This window comes from Saccostrea cucullata, unplaced genomic scaffold (genome assembly GCF_032062105.1).
Source record: "Saccostrea cucullata isolate Sc308-1 unplaced genomic scaffold, CSIRO_AGI_Scuc_v1 ctg1951, whole genome shotgun sequence".
NCBI lineage: Eukaryota > Metazoa > Mollusca > Bivalvia > Ostreida > Ostreidae > Saccostrea > Saccostrea cuccullata.
Genome location: NW_026924737.1, coordinates 165,327 through 191,511, shown reverse-complemented (window position 1 = coordinate 191,511; position 26,185 = coordinate 165,327). Strand labels below are relative to the sequence as shown.

The 26,185-nt window shown below is 32.7% G+C and overlaps 1 protein-coding gene across 3 annotated transcripts in view; it reads left to right on the top strand.

Annotated features, from left to right (window-relative positions):
* Positions 1–25,767, top strand: part of LOC134267182 (exocyst complex component 3-like) — a 37,982-nt gene extending 12,215 nt beyond the window's left edge. The window contains exons 9-27 of one of the 3 annotated variants that reach the window (XM_062749402.1): positions 7,628–7,741; positions 8,110–8,215; positions 10,247–10,330; positions 10,620–10,693; positions 12,205–12,300; positions 14,140–14,206; positions 18,251–18,343; positions 18,880–18,973; positions 19,383–19,453; positions 19,920–20,080; positions 21,469–21,546; positions 21,815–21,967; positions 22,486–22,588; positions 22,935–22,958; positions 24,036–24,119; positions 24,711–24,803; positions 25,173–25,222; positions 25,284–25,304; positions 25,366–25,767. In XM_062749402.1, coding sequence (XP_062605386.1) covers positions 7,628–7,741; positions 8,110–8,215; positions 10,247–10,330; positions 10,620–10,693; positions 12,205–12,300; positions 14,140–14,206; positions 18,251–18,343; positions 18,880–18,973; positions 19,383–19,453; positions 19,920–20,080; positions 21,469–21,546; positions 21,815–21,967; positions 22,486–22,588; positions 22,935–22,958; positions 24,036–24,119; positions 24,711–24,803; positions 25,173–25,222; positions 25,284–25,304; positions 25,366–25,372 — 1,573 coding nt within the window. In that variant the 3' untranslated portion in view covers positions 25,373–25,767. Of the gene's footprint in view, positions 1–7,627; positions 7,742–8,109; positions 8,216–10,246; positions 10,331–10,619; positions 10,694–12,204; positions 12,301–14,139; positions 14,207–18,250; positions 18,344–18,879; positions 18,974–19,382; positions 19,454–19,919; positions 20,081–21,468; positions 21,547–21,814; positions 21,968–22,485; positions 22,589–22,934; positions 22,959–24,035; positions 24,120–24,710; positions 24,804–25,172 lie in introns of all 3 variants that reach the window. The other 2 variants (XM_062749401.1, XM_062749403.1) reach the window with 2 other exon arrangements.
* The last annotated feature ends 418 nt before the right edge of the window (positions 25,768–26,185 follow it).

The window sequence follows — 26,185 nt, the reverse complement described above, 5'->3', positions numbered from 1 at the left end:
TTCAAATCATGACCCCTGAGCGTAGGGCGGGGCCACAATGGCTGATCAAAGTTCTTCATAGGAATATATAGAAACTATCTTCTCCAGAACCATTGGGCCAGGAAATGAGATTCATGTGGAAGCATCCTCATGTAGTGTAGATTCAAGTTTGTTCAAGTCATGACCCCCGGGGGAAGGGTGGGGCCAAAATGGCCGACCAAAGTTTTACACAGGAATATATAGGGAAACCTTTTAAAATCTTCTTTTCAAGTATTTCAAAGCCATGATTAGTAATATTTATATGGAATCATCCTCAAATAATGTAGATTCTAGTTCATTGAAATTATGATCCCCTGGGGGGTTAAATTTTAACCCCCCCCCCCCAACTCAAGTTAACTTTCAGTTCTGATCTGATATGTGTTTTTTTCCTAGCTGATGTGCTCAGGTGAGCGCTGTGGCCCCTGGGCCTCTTGTTGATCTATACTATGTATTTAAAGTGCACTAGCTGTGCCTTTCATTATGTGTTTCACCATCAAGTTTTGGGGGAGCGTGGGGTATGTGAGCTAGCTCACTTTTTTAGCTCACCTGAGCCGAAGGCTCAAGTGAGCTTTTCTGATCACATTTTGTCCGTCGTCCGTCCGTCTGTAAACTTTTCACATTTTTGACTTCTTCTCAAGAACTACTGGGCCAATTTTGACCAAACTTGGTACAAAGCATCCTTGGGTGAAGGGGAATTTAAATTGTTAAAATGAAGGGACATATCCCCTCGCAAGGGGAGATATTGAAGAAAAGAGAAAAATAGGGTTGGGTCATTAAAAAATCTTCTTCTCAAGAACCACTGGGCCAGAAAAGCTGAAACTTATGTGAAAGCATCCTAGGGTAGTGTAGATATTAAATTTTCAAATCATGACCCCCAGGGGAAGGGCAGGGCCACAATTAGTAATCAAAGTTTTGCATAAAAAATAAGAGGAAACATCTTTGAAAATCTTCTTCTCAAGAACTACTGGGCCAGAAAAGCTGAAACTTATGTGAAAGCATCCTAGGGTAGTGTAGATATTAAATTGTTCAAATCATGACCCCCGGGGGAAGGGCGGGGCCACAATGGGGAATCAAAGTTTTACATAGAAATATATAGGAAAAATCTTTGAAAATCTTCTTCTCAAGAACTACTGGGCCAGAAAAGCTGAAACTTATGTGAAAGCATCCTAGGAGAGTGTAGATATTAAATTGTTCAAATCATGACCCCCTGGGGAAGGGCGGGGCCACAATGGGGAATCAAAGTTTTACATAGAAATATATAGGAAAAATCTTTGAAAATCTTCTTCTCAAGAACCACTGGGCCAGAAAAGTTGAAACTTATGTGGAAGCATTCTTGGGTAGTGTAGATTCTAAATTGTTCAAATCATGACCCCCGGGGAAAGAGCGAGGCCACAATGGGGAATCAAAGTTTTACATAGAAATATATTGGAAAAATCTTGGAAAATCTTCTTCTCAAGAATCACTGGGCCAGAAAAGCTGAAACTTATGTGGAAGCATCCTGGTATAGTGTAGATTCTAAATTAAATCATGACCCCCGGGGGAAGGGTGGGGCCACAATTGGTAATCAAAGTTTTACATAGAAATATATTGGAAAAATCTTTGAAAATCTTCTTCTCAAGAACCACCAGGCCAGAAAAGTTGAAACTTATGTGGAAGCATTCTTGGGTAATGTAGATTTTAAATTGTGCAAATCGTGACCCCCAGGGGAAGGGTGGAGCCACAATGGGGGGATCAATGTTTTACATAAAAATATATAGGAAAAATCTTTGAAAATCTTCTTCTCAAGAACCACTGGGCCAGAAAAGCTGAAACTTATTTGCACATGGAAGGATCCTGGGGTAGTTGATTTCAAAATGTCTTAATTATGATCAGTGGGGTAGGGTGGGGATACATAATGTATTACAAGGGGGAAATCTGGTAAAGAACAGAATGGTCAAAGCTTCTCAGGTGAGCGATGTGGCCCATGGGCCTCTTGTCTTTCATTTTAATTAATTTTTGTTATAATTAATTTTTTCAATAGCATAAAATCTACATGAATTTATGAATAACATATAAATTCTGACTATTAATTTGAAATTAATGAAACTGAAATGATGAGTACAGCATAATTAACAATTTATTTTTTTAATTGTATGTTTTTTCTTCTCTCTATATGACATTGATATTTACAGTACTTTGTATGAAGGCTGGGACATGCGATTGTTGGAAATATTAAAACAGAGCCAGGAGGGAAAATATTAAGTCTTAATGATAATGTTGTAACCACTCTTATGTACTCCACTTACAAAGTAATCACACAGAGAAAATAGAGATGTTCATAGTTTTAATATGAGAACCTTAGATAATATAGTGTTTTCAAATGCATTGTTAACACGAAGTCTTTTAGCAAAATCAATGGAAAAAGCCCACCCCTCCACACACAAGTTTTAGTTCACTAGTACTGAAGGCTGAAGTGAGCACTGGTTCTGATCCTATGTCTGTAAATGTCTTTTTTTCTGTATATTAGTCTATCTATTTCTAAAATTAGCACAATTTCAACTTCTCCTCTAGAACCACATGGCTAATTTCACCCCAAACTGCCTGAAGCATTCTTAATAGGTGAACAAGTAAAAAAAATTAAATTTGTTGGAATAATGAACTAGCTATCACGACCATATCCTCAGAGTTTTAACTTTGTAGAAAGAAGATGTGAGTTTGTGTCCCAATCTGCAAAAAGTCAAACCTGTAAAAAATATGTACAGCCTACTCCGGATATATTGAAATTCAGGGGACCATGCAAATTATTTCAATATATCCGTAATTCAATATAAGCGAAATCGTGAAGCCGCCATTTTTACAAGTTCAATCCCGATCTTAAATAAAGAAGAACAAACCCAAACAAATTTATTTGTCATCGTTTATCTATGACAGTGAACAGATTACATAGAATATGAGGTTGAAATTTTTTTTTTTTAATTTCTGTTTCATTGAAAAAGACAATCTTCACCCCTCATTATTTTCCCCCGATCGCATTTATTTACGTTGTGGAGATAATTTACCGGACTTAATAAAAGGTTGAGTACTGCTGAACGCTGCTTGTATTTCATCGTAAGTGTATTCGGGTGAATACCTTAGTTATTTCGAATGTAGGCATATCAATAGCCATTAACAGTTCGTATTTAATTTCAAAGTTATGTTTTTTCCTAGATCTGTGGGGGTTACTATATTACGTTTAGCTGTTTAGTCTCGATATGTCCGTATTATATACGTGAACGCAAAGAATTTAACAGTGAAGATTTTTTTTCGTAAGAGCATGCAGTATAAAAACACATAAGGTGAAAACTTAATTATTCACACCTTTGTATATCAGCTGGTCAATCAGGCATAATTACTGTCACCAACCGTAACGACAGCCGCCAGGGAGTACTTCAATATAACCGTTATGAAAACAACTCATTATCATCTGTGGGGACCGATCAGTGGCTTCAATATAAGCGAAATTTCAATATATCCGATTTCAATATAACCATTATTTTAATGCAAAGAATATTAGAGGCAAAAACTGGGGATTTATTTCTATTTCAAAATAACTGGAATTTCAAAATAAGCGAGTTCAATATAAGTGGAGTAAGCTGTAGTTATATGTTCATTTGCTTGGAGCTTGGAACTTAGATTTGAGAATTGCAAGACTAGTCTCTTGGATGAAACCTTAAAAAGTGACATAGCAGGGCTAAATAACTCTCATTAATTATTCATAATTAACTCTCATTAATTACTCATTAATCATTAATAACTCTCATTAATTACTCATTAATAACCCTTACTTATTGCCCTGCCATGGTTGCATGACTTTACTGCGTGTATGTTGATTCTTCAGTGCTGGATCTGACCTACATTTTCTGGATGAAGGTATACTGATTACGTATGCCTGGTCCAAACTTGCATGGATCAGATCATGCATTTAGGGATTTAGGGACTTACTTTGGATGTTGGATCTTATCTCCATTTTATGGATGCTTGATCTGGCCTACATTTTGTGGAAGCTTAATTGATCTGACCTAGATTTTGTGGATGCTTGATCTGGCCTGTATTTTATGGATCCTTGATCTGTCAACCTGCACTTTGTGAATACTTAATTTGACCCACATTTTATAGATATTCAGTTTGACCTACATTTTATGGATGCTTGGTCTGACCTACATTTTATGGATGCTTGATTAACAGTTGAAATGTTTGGATCAGCTTCAATCTTACGTTACTACATGTATAAGCTTAATGTTGACCAAACTTGCATGGATGATACATCTATCTAAGGTTGCACACTACCATGCTTGCTTCAGATGCTGGATCTGACATACATTTTCTGGATGAATGTACAGGAAAAACTACAGAGCCGGTTTTACTAGTTTCCTGATATCTTTGAATACTGTAGTTAGAAAAATGTGTTTTGAAAGTTGATGAATACCTTCAAATAGTCATACTGATAGGCCTAATGTTGTTTTTGTTTTGGTTGGTTAATTCCTATATAAATTTGACATCATTACACGTAAATCCATTCGATGGCATGAAACATTATAATATATCTAATATAATATTGTGAATTTAATCTTGAGTGAATGAATACACACGATGCTATTAATGAAGTTCACAACTCAGTACATATGCGATTTTCTGTGCCCGATACGCCTCCTTTAGCTAAAAATACTCTAAACTACGATAAAAAGATATATTTTGTACTTCCTTAGTAAAGCACCATGTCAATTTTTCTTTGGTTTTTGTCTACCAACTTAATTTTTATCTGGTGTTAGATATTACCTCACGTCTTCTGCTGTTTGAAAAAAATAAACATAGATCGGACTCGGCATTCCTCTGGCTTGTGTTTACATTGATCCATGGTAAAAATAAAAAATTTAAGGCTGCACGAAGGGGAATACATTTAAATTTGTTTAATTTATTAGGACATATTTAAAATGATCCGATTTTTTAAAGAAAAAATCTTTGAACTGCAGTTGATGATGTCTAAAACATTCCTTAACGTGAAAACCATGTGCAGTAAAAATACTGGGAAGCTTTCTTAACTTTATTCGTTTCTTTCTCATTATGACGTTGCATACGATAAGGTTGATTTCTATCCGACGAGGCTCAGTGTGGTGAGTCGGATCACGATGTCACGTGAGAGCGTAAAATCAACAGTAAAATTGAGTGATACACATTAGGTATATAATAAAATGTAGTATTAATAGAAGTGTAATGAAATAGAGTTATAGTTAAGAAATGTGATCATAGTATTCACACTATTGGTGTTTGACACCTTTTGTAAAAATGCATGTGAGACAATATAGATGATGCATGTGAGGTGGGTACCGGTGTATGTATGATTGAAATTAATATTCTATTGAATTGATAACCATCCCGTGCATAAATTTACATCAAACATATAATCTGGTATGAAGTGTTTTATGAAGTATTCTAAGGGTAATTCAGATTATGGCTGAAAGAAAATTATAGGCAGCACATGCTTCTATTCATTTAACAAAACACTCTCATTATATTTTTTTTGTATACAGTTTATAATTCTTAACAAACCTGTTTTTCTAGGTAACATTCTTAACCATTTTATTTTCCTATTTAAAAAATGACATTTTATCTTCTTGATATTGCCCTGAAAATTGTTAACAGCTAGTTTATGATTTTTAGCATACCTGTATTCAAGGTGCAAATCTTAACAATTTTGTTCTTCCAGGTAAAAATGACATTTTTATTCTGTAATGTTGCCAAATCATAGTGCTATATAAATTATAGATTGGATTTAGTATTTCCTGTTAACTACTTGTACAAAGAACACTTATTCTATATAAGAATTTCATGGTCTGTGTCATTTTGGGACATGAAGGGTTTGGCCAAAACCATCATAATAATGCAATATTCTCTTTATAAACTCCTAGTCAGGTAGGGTTCAGGCCTATTACAAGTATGAGAAGATAAAGGCTCTGTTCACACGGATAATTTAATTCAATTTAAACATATTTTACTATGTATTAAATTTTAACTGCATTCACATGAAGAATTTAATATGCAAATTAGTTTTATTAAGAAATAAACTACAATGTTAAAAAGTTGTTTTGCGGTGGCCGGGAAACCCAAAATATTTGGGAAATGAACTTAGTTGGTCAAAGTTTCATTAAATTTCACTCAGTGGTTTAAGATTGAGGAAATCCTGTGAAGCCTGAAGGGCTTCTCAGTTGATTTGATCATGTACCAGCTAAGTTCATTTCCTAGTGAACTTTTTAACACTGTTGTTTATCACTTATATTTACATTTGAGACAAATAAATTCAAAGTAAAACTGCATTTATTTCACGAATTGAAGTCTTGAAAGTTCGCCTTGCTTCAATATTTGAATATTTACAATGATGTTCAGCAGTCTAGTTGAGGAATTCTTTGTTTATAATGTAAGAACAATGATCCATAGTTAGAATATCTTAGTATATTATGAGTTCTAATAATATTCAAAGTCAAAAGTGGTGAAATTTCCTGTTTTAGTTTACATAATGTCAAAGGAATTTCGGGTTAAACAGGTAAGTGCGATTTTAGGCTAGTTTTAGTATTTCAAACATTCTTCACACCATGTGAATGCAATTTAATTTGAATTATTTTACTTCGCATGAATTTTCTGAGAATTAAACTCTTGGTGTGAATACTGCATAAGAACTGTACAAAAGCCAAAAGAGGGTAATGACCATGCAGGGTGTATCTCATGAAAACTGTCATGTGAATGCAATTTAATTTGAATTATTTTACTTCGCATTAATTTTATAATGCACATTAAACTTTCAGTGTGAACATGGCAAAAGAATTGTACAAAAGCCAAAACAGGGTAATGTCCAGGGTGTATTTCATGAAAACTGTATCTCTCTTTTTAAAATCGGTAAAATTTTTTATTAGCTCTACCGGTCAGAGACCATAAGAGCTAGCCTATGTGATAGTAAGATGTCCATCATACGTCCGTCTGTGTAGCTGTCCATCTGTCTGTAAACCATTTTTACCTAACTTGAGCTAATTTAAACCTGAGCTGTAAGCTCAAGTGAGCTTTTCTGATCACCATGATGTCCATCATCCTCAGACTGACTGTCTGTCCGTCCTTCCATCTGTCAATTTTTCCCATTTTCAACTGTATAGAGACTTCTGGTTTATATATTTTTTTAAATAAAATTACATGACATTTTGGCATAAGATCAATTAAGAAATGAATTTAATTTTTGAAGATTCATGAGGTTATGAAGTACGACGCTTCACGATGGCATATTTCATGATAAATATGACGGCTTGAAGTGTTGTAGTTCATATACCTCATGAATCTTCAAAAATTAAATTCATGTCTTATATTTACATTATTTTTCTGATAAGTTGCTGCAAATTTTCGCCATCCAATGTTATTTTTAAAGCAGAAATGTTTGCACTATAGTTTTCATGTCAAGTGCGGTATTATGATGTAACAATGGCGATATCCATACTCATCCATGGTAGTTCTTGAGAAAATAAACAAAATTCTAATTTGTAAGGAATATTAAAGAAAAAGAAATGGAAATGTAAATATTAGATTTTATATCCAATCAAAATTCTAATTTCAGAACTGATGAATTTTACCTCAAGCGGAAAGCCCAGACGGGATTTATACCTCCAGGTCGTCCAAAGAAGTGGAGAGAAAAATGTTTCAGGATTTTGGAAGAATCTATTTCTTCAAGGTGAATAGTTTGATACAGCAATCTCAAATTACAGCATTAATTTCTATTTTCCACCTCTGTACATATAGTATACATATGAACTTGGTTATCATAACTTCACTATCATGATCATCATGCATAGATGTCATGTGAGTTTTGAAAGTTCAAACTGCTTTTTGAATCATTGGAAAGTTCAGAGTTTTTTTTCTGATTAGAATCTTGCTCATCTGCATTTGCATGGGAATTTTCTGGTTGGATCAAAAGTCTGTTTTTTAAGTTCATTTCAAATGTACACCATTTTGATTGTCTTTCATTTTATTGCAATCATTTATAATAGCTTTTTATTTTATGACCAAAACCTATTGTGTTGAACATTTTCTCATTGACAGAATTGAAGGTAATCAGTTTGAAGACCGAAGTATCAACAAAATGTGGCTGGTTCGCCATCTTGAGGTTACCAGACAACTGATGTTGGAGGACCTTAAAGTAGTGAAGGTAGGAATACACAGTATTACTATTAAAAAAAGGACTGAAAACATTTTCATTTTAATGCCCTGTTCACACGACGAGTTTAATTCGCAGTAAATTAATGCGAAGTAAACTAATGCGAATCAAATTAATGCGAATTAAATTGCGTTCACACGACAGCTAATGCGAAGTAAACTAATGCGAATTAAATTTTTTCTTCTACAGTCAGGCGTCAGTAAGTCTATTATGACGTCATTTGTAAATCACGTCATGTATGCAGAGCCATCGTTTGATACATCATGTAGTGGCTACAAGTATTCATTGATTTTAGTGATTAACATACTTTCCCTCAATTTTTGAACCAAATATAGCACAAAAACCTATATATAACCACCAACACGTGTCCTGTGACTTAATTCTGGCCTTACGCATGCGTCAAAATTTAATTCGAATTAGCTTCGCTTAGCGTTCACACGGAGTTAATGCGAAGTAATTTAATGCGCAGTAAATTAATTCGAATTAAACTAATTCGCATTAAATTCTCCGTGTGAACGCTAAGCAAAGCTAATTCGCAGTAACTTTACGTTTAATTCGAATTAAATTCTCCGTGTGAACAGGGCATAAAGGTCAATTATAAAAAGACTGGTTTTAATAGTTAGAAGATTTGATGATCATTGATTGATTGGTCTCTAGGTTTTGTCTGTATGTGCAATTATATTTTCCTAATATGGAAAGTGTGCATATTATCGAAGTTCACACAAATTGACTTTATGTTTTTTCCCAAATTTTCCCAAATTTTCTATAGGTGGAAAATTTTCTAGGTGGTTAGATATTGTCTTTGAAAATCTCATTGTGCTGAAGTAAATGGACCATATATATTTCTAATAAGATACATGTTTAGAGATACATTGTACATGTAGTCTGTGATATTCTAGCTAAATTGCCTTGTTAGATAATTCGGGTGGCTCTGCAGACACCATATAGGGATCAGTCTGTCTCCATCCTTCTGTCCATCTGAGTTTTTTTGTTCAGATCTTCTCACCTCTACCCGATCCGACTCATACTTCACATGCAGAGTGTCTTTGGGTAAAGGGTGTGCAGTAACCTCGAACCATGTTTCTAGGTCTAAGGTCATAACAGAATTGTACAAAAAATCCTTGTCCGCAAAATCTCTTTTCTCTCCTAGTTCAAATGTGGCTCATACTTTATGCACAGAGTGCCACTCTTTGGTCATTGGATGTGCAGTGACCTTGAATGAGGTTTCTAGGTCAAGGATCAAGGTCAAAAATAGCCTCTGTTTAAATTCTTGTCCATAGCATATTTTCTCTTTCCTTTGCCCAGTCTGGCTTATTCTTCACCCATAGAGTGCCTTTGGGTAAATGGTGTCCAGTGACCTTGAACCATTTTTCTAGGTCTAAGGTTAAGGTCATAGCAGAATTATATACTGGTAAAAAAAAAAATCATTTCCGAAGCATATCTTCTCTCCCTTTGGTCCAATGTGGCTCATACTTCACTCACAGAGTGGCACAGTTCAATGGATGTGAAGTGACATTGAACAAGGTTTCTAGGTCAAGGGTTAAGGTAAAAATAACCTCTCTGTTTAAAATCTTTGTTCAGTGCATAATTTCCCTCCCATAAGTCCAGTCAGTCTCAAACTTTACCTGTACTTGTACTTTTAATACATTTATAGAGTCTTGTAGAGAGAACCTGGGCTTCTACAGAGCTGTATCTGTCCTCACTGTAAATGCACAGGGACTACTTTCGTGATTGTGATGTAACAATGATTTTCTGTCCTTTCTTGAGGTATATTACTCCTGATACTGGTTTTATTGCTCAGAGACATTAGGTGACATTTTGTTTCTGATATTCTGACAGTAACCTTTAAATAATACTCATTCAACGAGAACATCCACAAGGAATAATTAATGAAACTGGCAATGGACTCCCACAGTCTAATGTCTGTTTTGTGTCCTTTACATCTGATCAAGTTGGAGTAAATGTTGTTCACATGCCTTTTGTTTACACCTTACAAGATTTTTTTTTTTTGCTTATTTACAGCAAATGCTGCCACCTATTTTCCCACCAGAATATAACATTGTGAGAAAGTATGTTCAGATGTATCATAAAGCCTTGTCCAATCATGTAAGTACATATGTTTTATACTGTAAACAATTCATTGTCCCTCAAATATTGCCATTTTGTCAAATGTTGGAAAAATTTCAAAAAGTTGGAGAAAGTTATTTTAATTTGATACATGTGTCATTTTGGAAAAATTTGCTTTGTGATTCAAGTAAATGATAAATCAAACTAGCCCAAGGCCTCTTATTACTGGAAGTGAAATCATTGTACTCATGCAAGCTCATTTTTCTTCCCAACTTTTGAAAAGTCTTAGAGGTGTTTAATTTTTCAAGAGAATGTCTTTTTTTTTTAGTTTCAAGATATGATCCAGCAAGGGCTAGAAGGAAATGAAATCGTGACCCTTCTGCAGTGGGTGGGGATTTACAAGTGAGTCTCCATGCACCTAATGTGTGAAATGCTCTGTCATGTTTTAAAATAATGCCCAAAATGATAAAGAAGTGGAGATACATTAATGTTTTAGACATCTGATTATTAGTTTTGAATTGATTTCATTCCTGATGGTAACAAACTTGATGAAATATTTTATATACTTGAAACTCAGCATAATATAAAGATTTTCTGGATATAAGAAAATTGAGCCTTTGGAATAGACATGAGTCCTGATTATTGACCAGCCTTGCATAAGCTAAATCACACAGAATGGGTATCTTGCTTTGGATGATGTAGTGGCTGAACATTTTAATGTGAAATAGAGAGACTCTTGTGTCAGTTCTGTGTTTTGAATTGAAATCTGGACCTCAGGCTTGCTGCTGTGTCTAGTGCTAAGCAATCCAGCTAAAGGCTTAAACCACAACCAAGCTACCAGTGAGTCTCCTTTTCAGTTCCCCAAAAAGCTATAATGTTGAGTGTTAGCCAGACTTGAGTAAATGTAACCCCTGGGAATATGTATGATCATGCATGTTTTAGACTCCTGTTTGTGACATACATGTCTATTGTACGGATGAGAAAGCATCTTTAAAAAAAATTGCAAATGTTGATCATTGGTGCATAATATATTCTTTATTCAGTTACAGTAAAACTCGGTTATAACAAAGTCACTGGGACCTAAGATATTACTTCGCTATACATTCGTAATTCGTTATATGTATTCATATAAGAAATTCATTAAATATATATACTTGGGGATCCAAAGTAACTTTGCTCTATCTGTGAATTCGCAATATCCGTGTTCGTACTAAACGAGTTTTACTGAAGTATATATTTGTGAGAATGAAACTTTCACAAGCATATTTCATAATTACACAGAAAAAATATTAGGAATGAAATTGAATAACAGTATAACAGTATACAGTTATTGACTGGGTATGAGAGCAACATATGATTTGTCAGACCTGAAGTTGAAAATGTTGCAACGTCCAACAAATCATATGTTGCCGGAATCCCAGTCTATAACTGTTTTGTTATACCCTTCAGTGCTCACTTAAGATTTAATCAATACACACTATATTACCAATTACTTTATATGGAAAATTATGGCTTAATCAGTAAATATAAAACAATAGCTTAGAAAGAACAAAATTAATTATATTTTTATTATATCACAAAAATTATTTATCACAAAACATACTCTTCCCTTTTTCCTTGCCTTGCTGGTAGCAACAACTCTTGCGGCTTTTAACTTCGGCTATTTCCATGTCGCCGATATTGAACGGTGATTTTAAAATTACTTGTGACTAGCAGTGACGTTGCAGTCTAACAATTTTTATGTTGGACTGGCAGGCCAGTCAACAGTGAAATTGTTAGACCAATGTAATAAACATTTCTTTTGTTGGACTTTTATTAGTAATAAATATATAGAAAGCTATTTATAAGGGTATAACAATACTTTATGTATTCTTTTTATGTGCATATTTTATAGTCATTAATCTTTTTTTCAGTTCCCCTGAACTTATGAGGCACCCGGCGTTGGACTTTGACACCAAAGAATTTGGTCCTTTGTTAGAAACCACAGCCATAGATGAACTACAAAATCAGTAAGCTTTAATACTGATGTTAACCACATTCATGTCACATGATAGGTGAATAGCAGAATCCATAAGATTTGATACTGTACAGTTTACCAACATTTATTTTTGGCATTCTCTTAATTTGTACACATTTTTAGCTCACTTCGACAAAGTTGATATGAGCTTATGCTGTACTCCCTGCATTGGTGTTAATTTTTAGTGTCGACGTCCCTGTTAAAGTTTAAGAGCAAGTCTATTCCCAAGTAACTATAAGCCCTACCTAGACCAAACTTACAAGGATGATGCATCTAGGGATGGACACTACCAGACTTGCTTCAGATGCTGGATCTGACCTACATTTTTCAGATGAGTGACCAGGATAAAGCTTTTGGTGCAAATTCATTTCCAAGTAACTATAAGTCCTACTTAAACCAAACTGAAATGGATATTGAACTTAGAATGCACACTAACTAGCAAAAAAACATGATGTGATATTATTTTACTTATTTGTCGAGATGAGCTCCGTAATCTTTGATAACTTATGTTTTTTCTTCTCAAGTACCATCATTTTACACTCAATCGAGAGGCCTATGAATGTACATTATTGAGAGATGTTAAATGAGAAAATATCTTCTCATTTAACATCTCTCAATAATGTACATTCATAGGCCTCTCGATTGAGTGTAAAATGATGGCACAATTAGCATAAATAGCAAGGAGGGGGGTCTAAAAATTTTATTCACTTGAATTCTTGAGCCCGGCAAAACCAAAACATAAGGTATATAGTTAAGGAAAGTGTGTGGGTGGGTGCAGAAATATGTGTTGGATTTACAAGCAACTTTGCGTCATGAGTATTAAAAGCCGCAAAAAGACATACACGACATCTGAAACAGGAAACATTATTCATGATTTTTACATGTCACAGATAAATTTTAACATAGCTGTGTGTTAATAAAATTTTTATCTCTAATATCTGGTTTAGAGTATTTTGAGAAGGTTTTAATATCCTGTTATTTTTATTCCGTCAGGTAGTATTAAAAATATACATCATTTACAATGTGTTTAAAATCCAAATATATATGAACTGATTTTCACAAAGTATGAAAGAACTATGCATGGAAACTCCATAGATTCCTGTGTACACATTACATGCACATAATATAAAGACAAAATTTATCAAGTTTTGTTGAATGCAAATTACCTGTAGGCTTCATTGGTAATTGATTGTTTATTCCAATACCAGTGTCTTTTAAGTTATTGCTCTTGATTACTACTCTTAGAAAAGATATACAGTAAAACCTGTCTAACCTGGCCCCCACTGGTTCCATCCATATTGACTAGATTAGACAATATTCTGAGTTAGGCAGCATTAAACAAATGAATTTACTGTTCACTGAAAGGGAGATTAAGTTAATGTCATATTAGGCAAGGTTTTGAATCACACAACACCTGGGTTAGACAAGGTTGACTGTTTAAAAGCTTTTCCATGGAAATAAGACTTTGATAAATGGCCACAATCTTTCAATTTATGTAACTTTTATCAAATGAATTTATTTCATAGTTGTAATACTATTTGAAATGACCTTGTCATGGTCTTTTTTTCTGTCCTTTTGGTCTGTAAATGCATGTTCCATTTGCTCCAAGATGTTTTTAAAATATTTTCACCTGATCTCTATGAAATTTGCCAAGAAATTTGAACTCTTGCTTTTTCACATTAATTCTATTCAAATTTTATATAAGAAATAAAGGACAAAATCAATTTTGACATTTTTTGAAAATTGTATGGTATATGCTTGTGGCAAAACAAAAATGTGGTTCAGAGTCCTTCAAAATTAAAAAAAAATATCTAATGCATACATTTTACAGATATCTAAAGAACATGAAGTTAAACATAATGGAATGGACCAAAAACTCATTGACACAAGACCAAAAGGTAAGGGAAATACTTTTTAAAAATAATTATACTAACAAAAAATAATGTAATACATGTACAGTCAATTCTCGAATTATCGCCATTCGATTCATCGCCATTTTCGCCATACCGCCATGATTTCCCAAGAACGTTTTTCCTGCTATATAAAATTCTCTTTATAACGCCAAATTCGCATACCGCCATCCGCCACCCTGTTTTCAAAACAAAGGTCCATTTTTAAGTGTCAATTATCTCGATATACCGCCACAGGTGCATGTGGTCAGTGAAGCGCGGCTAATTGGTTGATGCAATCCTGTTGTAAAGCATGCAAAGCCAGACAAGGTACATGCAATTAAATAATTAAATAAGAATTAAATAAACAATAATTTTAACATGAACTGTTATAATAATTTTGTTTTCTGTTTAATAAAAATCATTTATAGTCATGGTTCACCACGAAAGCGGTCATAATTAAAGTACGCCGGTAACGATATTATTTTGATGATCTCTGCTTTAAACCTTGCAAAGTTTGCTTTAAAAATAATTATACGGTATAAATTGTGAACGTTTCATTACCAATGATGCCATAAAGAATGAATTTATTCAAGAATTCATTTTACGTACTTTCGGCAATATATCACGACAATCGACCCAGTATATTTTTTTTCAATATCAGACATGCAGATTTACATACATCCACATGTACTTGTCTTTATTTCAGAACTGCACATTTTGAAATTGTACATAAAAAATAACTTGAAGTATTTTCAAATTTAGAAATATGTTTTTATATACATGTACATGTAATAATAAGAATAAAAACGTTAAATGGTATTTCTAAGAACGGTAACTGTAAAAAGAGGGAAATTCACATCGTTCGTTAGTGATTTCTAAATTACAAAAGGTGGCGGTTTATCGAGAATTAACTGTAGTTCAATATTTGAAATTTTCAGTTCTTAAAAAATTTGTTTAAAAATGTAAATCCTTATCTTTCACCTCTGCAGGACACAGAACCTGTTTGCTATAACCTAGTATATTTTAGTATGTTTTCTCCCCATAGTCCAACCAGGATCAAATTTCCCTGTAGTGTGCCCACATGTAAACAGTGTGCAGTGTCCTAATGAGCCAACTGAACTTAATTTAAGTGGTCAAGGTCATCGCAAAATCTCTGTAGAATTCTTTTCAGAGTTTTCCCCAGAATTTTTTTCTCTCTTTACAACTCTATTACTCCTTTTGGCTAGAACTTAGTAGTTCCCCTAAAGAGCCCATGAATAAAGTATCTTTCATTGTAATGTTCTTTGCTAAAAGCGGAGCCCCTTAAGAGGGTTTAACCATCATTTTCTTTCCTAAAGTACTAGTAATTCAAGTCCTTGAATTTGGTGACTTTTGATAGCAAATTTTATGAAATGCTTAACCCCCCCCCCCCCCCCCCCCCCATCCCTGCAGAAGATGTCTGCAGTTTGCAGAATTAACAAATACATAAATGGAATATGTCACTAAAATATCTTGAAATTTATTTTTAGAAGAGGAATATAAGTAATATAGATAAACTTAAGCTTACATTTAATGAATCAACAAGAAGTATATAAAAATTTTGTTTGCTTTTGCAATAGAAAAAATATTTCTTTGCATTTGCATTTGCTTTAATTACTTTCAGAACTGTTTTTCTATTTTGGGCATAATTTTGTCAAGAATAGTGCTTATCCTTAACACTCTCTTAGAAAAGTGTGAAACGTTTAAAATAAGTTAAACCTATTGTATAATTTCTAAACTTAGAGCACTGAGGAATAAAAGCAATAATTATGAACAAATACTTATTGACAATATTTTATTTATCATGATTCAAAAGTTATAAATATTAATTGGTAGAATATGATTCTCTGCCTAAAGAGACCACCTGTCACATGATGTGACAGTTTTAGCATTCTCCTGGTATATTTTCATGTAAAAAATAGGTTTGCTGATTGAATGTTATCCTTGGTACATAAACAAATATAATTAAAAGTTCATGCTAGAGGCTGATGCATGTATGATGACCTTATCAACCTGAGTTTTATTAAGGACTTTCAAGGTATATTAATATAAATCTTGAGAAAAAAAATCTTAAAAATGTATAAAAAAGTTTTAAAATTGAATTGCTAAAATCCAAGTACTGTCTCTTAATTTCCAAAGATATTTTTGTACAGTATAGTAATAAAGCTTCCGTAAAAGATCAAGTAAAATCTTTAAATTGTGTGAAAAATAAAAAAGAAGTAGAATTGGTATTGGAACAACCCAAATACTGTAATTTTCGATCAAGAATATTTGTTTTAGTTACAAATTAAAGCTTCAAGAAAAGATAAGTAATTACAGAATGTCTACAAATTTCCAAATTCCATTTACTTGAATGTTTTTTTTTTTAAACAGAATTACCAATTCTCTTTGGTATTGGACTTTTCTTTAATAAAAAAAAAAAAATTAAAAATGACACCAAGTAATAGATTTTTTTTTCTTTTTTATAAAGGTCATTTTACACTCTACGAAATTATTAAATTCATGTCCCCCTTCCAAGAAACCAGACCCCAGGTGGAAGCTAAAATTGGCATTTTTCAAAATCTTCTTCAAGAATCACTTGGTCAGAAAAGTAGTAACTTAATAGGTGGTACATTCTTTGTATAGATTCAGTTTAATTTTAAATCATGAAATTTGGGGTTGGAAGGGCCACAGTGGGGGATCAAAGTTTTACATATGAATGCAAAAGAAGAAATCTTTAGAAAACTTAAATCAAGACCTCCTGGAGTAGGGTAAGCCATATTAGGCAATCAGAATTATCCTTCTGACTTCCAGGCACTTCTGAAGCTGCACTACATAACATAATATGTAATAAACCTGATATTAAAAACCTTTATTATATCCACAAGATATAGAACAAGTCATATTATTTTCCTCTAGCTGTATATTCCATACTTTTCATACATTTACCAATTAATATGACACAGTTGTTCAAGAGTCATATTTTTTTTCTATAAGTGATTACATTACAGTGTAGATATTTGATGTAATTGAAACAGATCTAAGGTATTCAAACATATATTGATTACATGTCAACCTTTGTTTATAAATGCTTCAATCTGCTTATGAAACGTTTTAAAAACAGCTGTTACATATGTAAACTCATGATTTGGTTGTTGTTTGAAAAACAATATTGTAGTCTTGCCTCAAAAAAGATAAACATACTTGTTGAAAATCTTGAAGTCCTTGAGGATAGTGTAATATATGGAGCTTTTTGAATTATCTGCAAAATATTGATGATGCAATTCTTAATCGATTTTTTTTAAAAAGAAAATTAAATGATGTTTATGCCTACACTTTTTCTAATAAGCATGTGGTTCACGTAGATTTGCAAGAAAACTCATTTGATTTTTCAAATATCTGTTCTAAAATTCATAAGATGTTTCTGAATATTAGGATTTCATGCAAAATCCTTGGCTGCTCTAGAGTAAAGCACCCTTGGCTATATGAACCTGATTTTTATAAACTTTAGGATTTACTAGGTTGAAGCTGTCTCTCAGGAAATTACCCTTGGCTGTATGAATCTTTTTTTATATATGGTTTATTATGATACTGCTGTGAAAAGGATAAAGGAAAACATCTCTTTTAAGAACAACAAAGTCATTATTAGCCATTTAAAAAATGGATTTAATTTTGAGAATTTTAAAATTAGGATGTATTAACGCTTCATGACAAAATGATATATTGGTGTGAAGCAATGTAGTGTGAACGCTAAGCAAAGCTTATTCAAATTTTGACGCATGCGAAAGGCCAGAATTAAGTCACAAGCCACATGTCGGAGGTTAGATTTAAGTATCTATGCTATTTTTGGTTGAAAAATAAAGGAAAATTATGTTAATAAATAAAATGTATTCCGTCACTATGATTGTTATTTTAAATGGATCAGCTAGCTCAGCATACATGACACGATATACAAATGAAGTCATAAAAGCTTTACTGAATAACCTTATTGTTTTCCTGGTTCCAGTTTGTGTTGAGTAAATTGTCACTGGATATTTTAATGCTTGATTTCAGGACTGGTATCGCGATGAACACCCTGACGCTGACGGAGACGGATATTATTCCACCTCGCTGCCAGTCATCATATTCCAGATGATGGAGCAGAATGTAAGACCATCCCAGAAGTACTGGGAGAAGTTGTTAGTCTGCACCAAACAGAAATTTAATACATGTACTAGCATTTGAAATCAATGCTGATTTCATTTCTATTTCATGAAGAGACCATGTTTTTAAGATTAAAAGTAAGATTTTTAGCTAAACTCTATCAAGTCACAATTATTAAGCTTTTGCTATACTTGGCAATTCCAAGTAGCTGTAAGCTTTAATTGAACCTTCAAACTTGTATGCATGATGCTCATAGTACCATTCAGTTATTAACATTTCACAATAATTACATGACTTTGGTTAACCTAATATCGAAATACAGACAATAGGATATCAGAAAAAATTTTACTATTTTTGTCAAAATATTTCTCTAACAAAGAAACTATTACTTAATAAACTGTCAATGACATTTCAGATGAGAGAAAACATTCTTTTTATGTTTCTCATTAAAATAAAAGGTTACCAGGCAGGCTTCTGAGATTCAATTACAGATTAAATATCACAGACAGGAGTTTTTTTCTATACTTCATTTTTTTTAGCTTCAAGTTGCCCAAATGATTGGAGAAGATATGGTTAAAAAAGTCATAGAATTATTTACAGATGAACTAGCACACTATGCCAAGGAATATAAAGGTAAAATATAGGTATATCTAGCAAACAATTATGACTATATTATAGAATTTAATGGTTGGTAAAAAATAAAATATACTAATTTCCAAATCACTAGAGTATATTAAACTTTAAGGTAAAATATACATGTACTTATAGTTAATACTCTGTGCCAAAAAATATAAAGGTAGGTATATAATAATAATAATATCTTATATGATTAGGAACTTGGGCTCAAGGGGTCTCGGGTGGGTATTGTAGCCCATGGGCCTTTGTTCTCCTTTACTATATATCAAAAGATGAGTTCTATGGTAAGTTTATAAAGTATATTAGCAAAACTGATTATGTGAAATTGTCTGAACATACTAAATAAAACAAAAAATACAGTACCTATATGAGGTTTTACATCAATCTATTTTCTTCTATCTGCTAGGGGCCATTCAGAGCTATAAGGAGAGACATCTCCAGGACAGAAGTGTTCCCAAATTCTTCCTGCATTACATGGTATATTTGAAAAAGTTCTGAATGAAAATAGCTACATGTATAAATCATTGAAACTTACTCTGTATTTGCTGTTAAAATTTGTTTAGATGAAGTTACTTTCATTTTTTTTTAATAATGACAAAAATATCTCGACATATCGATGATAATTGTCATAAAAAGACAATGTTCCTTCCAATAAAAGGACAATGGAATTAATAATAATCATACAATAAGCTTTAAATTACATAATTTTACTTTTATACTTGAATCACCCTGGTAGCTTGCTTTGTGTTCAGAGGGAGTGATGTAACAATGAACAGTAGATAATGGAGATTACACAACTTGTCCCTTTGTATATGTTTAGATTAATTGATCGTATGTTGTATTTACACCCTATTTTTAGATTGCCAACACTAATAACTGATAGCGTTTGGAGAATATATGACTCAGCTGATGTATTGTATGTTATTTTATGTCCTATTTTTAGATTGCCAACACTAACAACTGTATAGCGTTTGGAGAATACATGACTCAGCTGAGGAAGCGCTACCTGAAGGAAGAACTCGACAACAAGGATGAACACATTTATATCAGAAAGGACCGATTCCAGGTACTCACCGACGAGTTCAACAGGATAGGAAGTTTTGGGTAGGTTTTCTGCTCCATTATCTGAGCTAAAGGTCTGATAGAAGTTTGTTGGTCCAACTTTTTTTTTCAATGTCCTCCAGAACAATAATGCTGATTAATTTAAAGCAACTTTGGGTTAACCTGTGTTAAGGAGGTTGAAATTTGTCTGCCCCTGTCCAAATTATCAAATCTTGCAAGACAACATATTTGAGTAGGCTGGAAAACAGTTACTTTGCTAACCTCAAGATAAGTCAAGGAGCTTTTCATGCTTGTATTACAACATCTTTGTGCCAACTGAATGAGAATATGAAGTCATCTACTCATTTTGTGAAGTAAGAAAATATTACAGATAAGAAGGTTCTTAAGATATCACCACTTGCTATAGGCAGAGTTATAAAAAAATTGTTGGGAGTGAAAATTGAAAATGTCGTGTAACAGACGGTATGAAGAGGGGTTTCTATTTTAGCTTCTTCAGCTCATTAAGGTATATGGTATACTTATGTGGGATTTTAAGGATGATCCGTCTCACAAAGTACAGAAAAAAAATCTCACACATTTACCAATAAAAACAGTTGAATCAATTGCAATCAATCTATTCAAGGATTATTACAAATTTCAGTCACATCTTGTCCCAGAGAACAAGTACATATACAGTGTATGAAGTCCCTATGATAATTTTGCTCATACTTTATGTGTATACTATATATTAATTTGAATTAAAAAGATCATAGAATATTTCAGATTTGTTTAAAATTGTTCTTGTATCTGGTAAACATACAAAATTCATTTGATGAGAGTTTGGGTCCAATACAAAGTCTCAAAGCAGTTTGTTTTAAACAATTTGATAAAACTAAAACTGTATATCAAACAAAAATACAGCCATTTTACTGGAAGATAAAGCTAAAACTGGATATCAAACAAAAGAAAGCTTTTTTACTGGAATATTGTTATCTACTGCAATGTGTATTTAATAAAATTATTAACCATTTCTAAAATAAATTGTTCAATAAACAATGCAACATTGTAATCCTTTATACTTTAAGTAAAGACTGTGGTTTGGTTTGGAAACAAAGTTTGCTCTTATTATTGATTGATGATAGTCTTGTTCAATCAAACACCTTATTTATGACAAATTACAGTCAGACGAGACTAATTTACCAATAGTCAATGAGTCTAATTTTGGGTAATGTATAGAAGTAAAATTTCACACTGGATTTGTGTATTTTAAGTGCTTTGGTTTATTTAATTTAATTACATTATCATGGAAAATTTTATGATCATAAGGGGAAATAATTACGACATTCACTTGTATTATGCCACACTGCTCATTTTAGTTTTGTTGCAAAAAAAAAATTCAAAGAAGCAAATGTACTTGAAAGCTTTTATTATATTTTTCTGAACTTTTGCAGGGCAAATTGTATATTGGAAGAAGTATTCATAGACCTCAAAAACATCAAATGCTTTGAGGAGCTCATGACCAAACAATGGTAGGCAAATTTAACTCAATTCTTGGAAATCAATATACAATGTCTGACTTTACGTTGTGCAAAACCCTGTAAATCACTGATTTGCAGTCCATATCATACACTCAGATATTCAGATAAACAAAAAAATAATCTCAGTAAATGATCTCTATATAAATTTTTGTCAAGTTTCACCTTTAACCTTCTGTAAAAATGTTAAGATAATATAAACATCAGCTCTCTGTGAAGACAATTGAAGAGGATTTCTATACCGAGTCTCTTTATTTGACAGGCAGCAGAGTACCCACGCTGTGGAGGTGATATGCGCCACGTGGAATGACTATAGTGTGGACTTTGTCCACCTTAAGCCTGTTTTCCACACAGCTTTGGTAGAGGAAGGGCAGAGAAGGGTTCTAAAGGAATATCTGAAAGCACTTCTGTCTAAGTAAGAATACCTAAAATTAATTGTGTCTAAGTAAAAATATCTGCAATGGCTGATTTCTAAGTAAGAATAACTGCATGAATTTCAAATCACTTCTAAGTGATAAGTAAAAATATGTATGACTTCTCTTTGAGTAATATATTAATTGTGTCTAAGTAAAAATATCTACAATGGCTGATTTCTAAGTAAGAATAACTGCATGAATTTCAAATCACTTCTAAGTGATAAGTAAAAATATGTATGACTTCTCTTTGAGTAATATATTAATCATTGAAATCAATTCTCTTTAATAATAAAAAAATCACTTGACACCAAGAAGGAATAATTCATATCAGTTATTCCCAAGAAATAACTTACATGTACATGTATGATTGCACCATTTTTAGTACCAGGAATTTCATTTTGCCCTGAAAAAAGAAATATACATATACTCCAATTATAAGAAAGAAAATAGATTCCAAATACTTTTCTTTATGCTACAATGACTTGGACATTGATAAATATATAAATATCTTGTATAGGAAGCTGTCGTTTAAGACTTACGATGAGAGGAAGATGGCTGCAGACAAGATTTGTAAAGAGGCAGAACAAATGGCCGCTCTGTTCCACAAGTACACTAACAAGGTGGGGCTCCTATTCTCTATAAAATCTGTCTTATGTATCCAATGTGTCAAATTTCCTTATATTTTTACAGCTTATTGGCATCTAGGGTATTTTGCTTTTTACTGGATATCATGGAAGAGTTATTTTCCGTTGTAAAATGAATAAAAAAAATCAATATTTGATTGTTGATAATTGAAATTTTATAAATTTTTAGCTTTAATTACATCCCTGTGTTTGCATTTCTCTGGACCTGGACATTCAATCTCATCTTCATTTTTATCCCCCATCATTTTGGGAAAGAATATATAAAATTTCGATAGAGTAGTATATAAAAGAATAGTTCATAAGATGTCTGCTGTGATTCTAGAGTCAACATATTCAATTACCAATTGTAAGTTTTGCATGACAACCCCACAAACATTTATTACAGTTGAGTTATTTTTTCAGAATGTTGAAGATTAGACAAGTTTTTAGCATGTTCTTTTTCTACAAGATGTATTGAACTTAAATATTATTATGATCTTTTCTTGCTACATTAATTGTATACCCAATCTTTGAAACATGTGTATATAAAATAAAGAAAGTTTATTTGTGACTATAATATATGAATTCAAAGGCAATTATTAAGAATAATTATGTCATGGGCATTCGATTTTATCAAATATTCTTGATTTTATGGCTTCAAAATATTCTGTATGTCTGCATTAAACTGGCATTGCAATAATGTAATCAATACTTCAAAATATTACTTGTATGTGATGATTTACAGACTATTGTATGAAGAATTACTTGCCAGGGAAATCATACATACCATTTACATGTATATAAATTAACGTGTCTTATAGTTAAGCATGTTCAACTTGTTAGATGTTTACTTAGATCATGTAACGGTTGTCCTGCCATAGTAAGTTGCAGGACAACTGTTTTACAACAAGATTGTTTTGAAATACGACTTTCTTCTTAAAATAATTTAGAATTTAATTTAGTTAAACACAAATAATTAAAGTTTTTTGAATTGTTAAAACAGGTGCTGGAAAAAATCTTTCAGTGAACAGCAAAGCCATTTGTGAATGTTGCATGGTATTTCTTTTTGAAAAATCTTGAAACTTTGAAAAAACTTTCCTCTAATTAATACATAGTTATGTCATTATTTAGCAGACAAGAGTTTAGAAAATGTACAACTGCACACTGTTTAACTTTTTAGGTCACCTGAGTAAACTCAGGTGATAATTATATAAAACTCTGTACACAACTTATAAATGAAAACTTAAGAATTCAAAATTAGTAAAATGAGACTTTCATGTTCACACAAATCATGATAATTTTTTTCAGCTTTTGTAGAAAATGAACAGAAATTTAATTCTAAGGGTTATCTGCTATTTATTAATTTGATTTAGCAGAGATTTTATTTTTGTTATAATCATTATGGTATAACATGGCCTTACAAAGGTTTAATTCTGAAATGTAGACAGAAGATATGTTTGCTGTTTTACCAATGCTGGCTGAAGTTTTGAGGTTGAGGGATTCATCAATGATGTCTTTAGAACTGACGGTAAGTTTCCCAACAATTTATCAATGATTTCTTTGTCATTGATGAGGAAAGAATGGGGTGCCGTGGGGTGATCAAAGTTTTACGTAGGAATTTATTGGGAAAAAATCTCTTCTAGTGAACAGCAAAGCCATTTGTGAATGTTGCATGTGTTTTAACCTTGATATTTGACTTTCTTTTTGAAAAATCAATTATTTTCTGCACTCAAGTGACCAATTTTTCTTATTTTTTCACCTGAGCTTTGCCAGTGAAAAGACTTTCCTCTATAAATTATGATTTTCAACTTCATGGCCTAGTCCTTGAAGGTTAACTTTGAAAAAACTTTAATCTTAATAGTCATTATTTAGCATCAGACAAGAAATGCTTCAGAAAATGTACAACTGTACACTGTTTAACTTTTTACAATATGCCATAGATGGTTGATTGCAGCCAGACCAAAAAGATCCTGAAAAATTCTCTAAGTTTGTTTGCATTCATTAAGGCTTTTGTTTTAAGTTTTGCTACTAAGTTTTAATATTAAGTACTTCAGATGTACATTCTACAAGAAAATACAGTATTAGGTTAGTTTTCCTGACTTGATTATCTCTTTGAAAGGGTCTGGTAACAAAGTACCCGGACATGAAACCTGAACAGCTGATAAATCTACTGATGTGTCGAGGTGACTTAAGTCGTGCTGATGCAAGACAGGTACAATTAGAATTCCTTTAGTTAGATCTACACACAGTAAACCAACTTTTATTCGAGATGACTTTATTGTGCAATTTACCAGGAGGAAACTAGTTCATGATGATTAATTTTTCCGATCGAGCCATTTTTGATGTGTTGTTAATAGACACAGAGACTTTACGGATCAGTTTGCGGAGAGAAATATTCCTGATGAAAAGGCTCTCGGAAACCTCACGAAAATTTCTCGCACACGAATAAAAGTTGGTTAACAGTATAGCATGTCAATCAGATAATGAGATAAGGTAACGTAATTGCAATAAAGAACTGGAAAAGTTGATCCTATAATCTTTTTAGTAGATAAAACATAGATTTTCTCCTTTTATTTCTCAGATTGTAAGTGATACAGTTGGAGATGAAGATCCCCAGAGACAAAGGCCAGAAGGAATCTTCACAGACATACCTTGTTAACAACTGACCTGTGCTAGTGTAATAGAGAATGGAGGGAATCTTTACAGACATACCCTGTTAACGACTGACCTTTGCTTGTGTTAGAGAGACCAGAGGGAATCTTAACAGACATACCTTGTTAACCAGACCAAATCTATTTAATTTGACCTGGTCAAATATTTGACAACTATGCTATTATTATAGAGATGGATGATGAATCTTGTGAATCATTGTTTATTGGCACATATTGTTATGAATCTCTCTTTTCATAAAGGGTGACTTCGTACATATTTCTGATGATAATGATCATGCAGTAGGATGATTTAAATTCTTGTATATCTATGATGTACATGTATGCATATTTGGTTAAATAAGTTATTTATATAACAGTGAGTGAGCAGATTATTATTAAACTGACTGTTCAATGATTTATTTGTTACAGCAATTTTTGTCTGCATCTGTCTGTTATGCAAAATATTTTTGTTATTTACTGCTTTTGTGCAATAATTTATTCATAATAAAGATTGCTTTAAATGAATTCTGGAAGTTAATTTAATAGTAAACAGATTGAAAAAATGTATTTGTGGTTCCGAGATTCCCTATGCATGAGGGTCTGTCCATGTATAAGAAAAGTGCTATAGATGCTATCAGCCGTGAAGGGTCTGTTCATTTATAAGAATGTTGCTATAGATGCTATCAGCCATGAAGTATCTGTCCATGTATAAGAATGTTGCTACAGGTGCCATCACCCATGAAGTATCTGTCCATGTATAAGAATTGCTACAGGTGCTATCACCCATGAAGTATCTGTCCATGTATAAGAATGTTGCTACAGGTGCTATCACCCATGAGGTATCTGTCCATGTATAAGAATTGCTACAGGTGCTATCACCCATGAAGTATCTGTCCATGTATAAGAATGGTGCTTCAGGTGCTATCACACATGAAGTATCTGT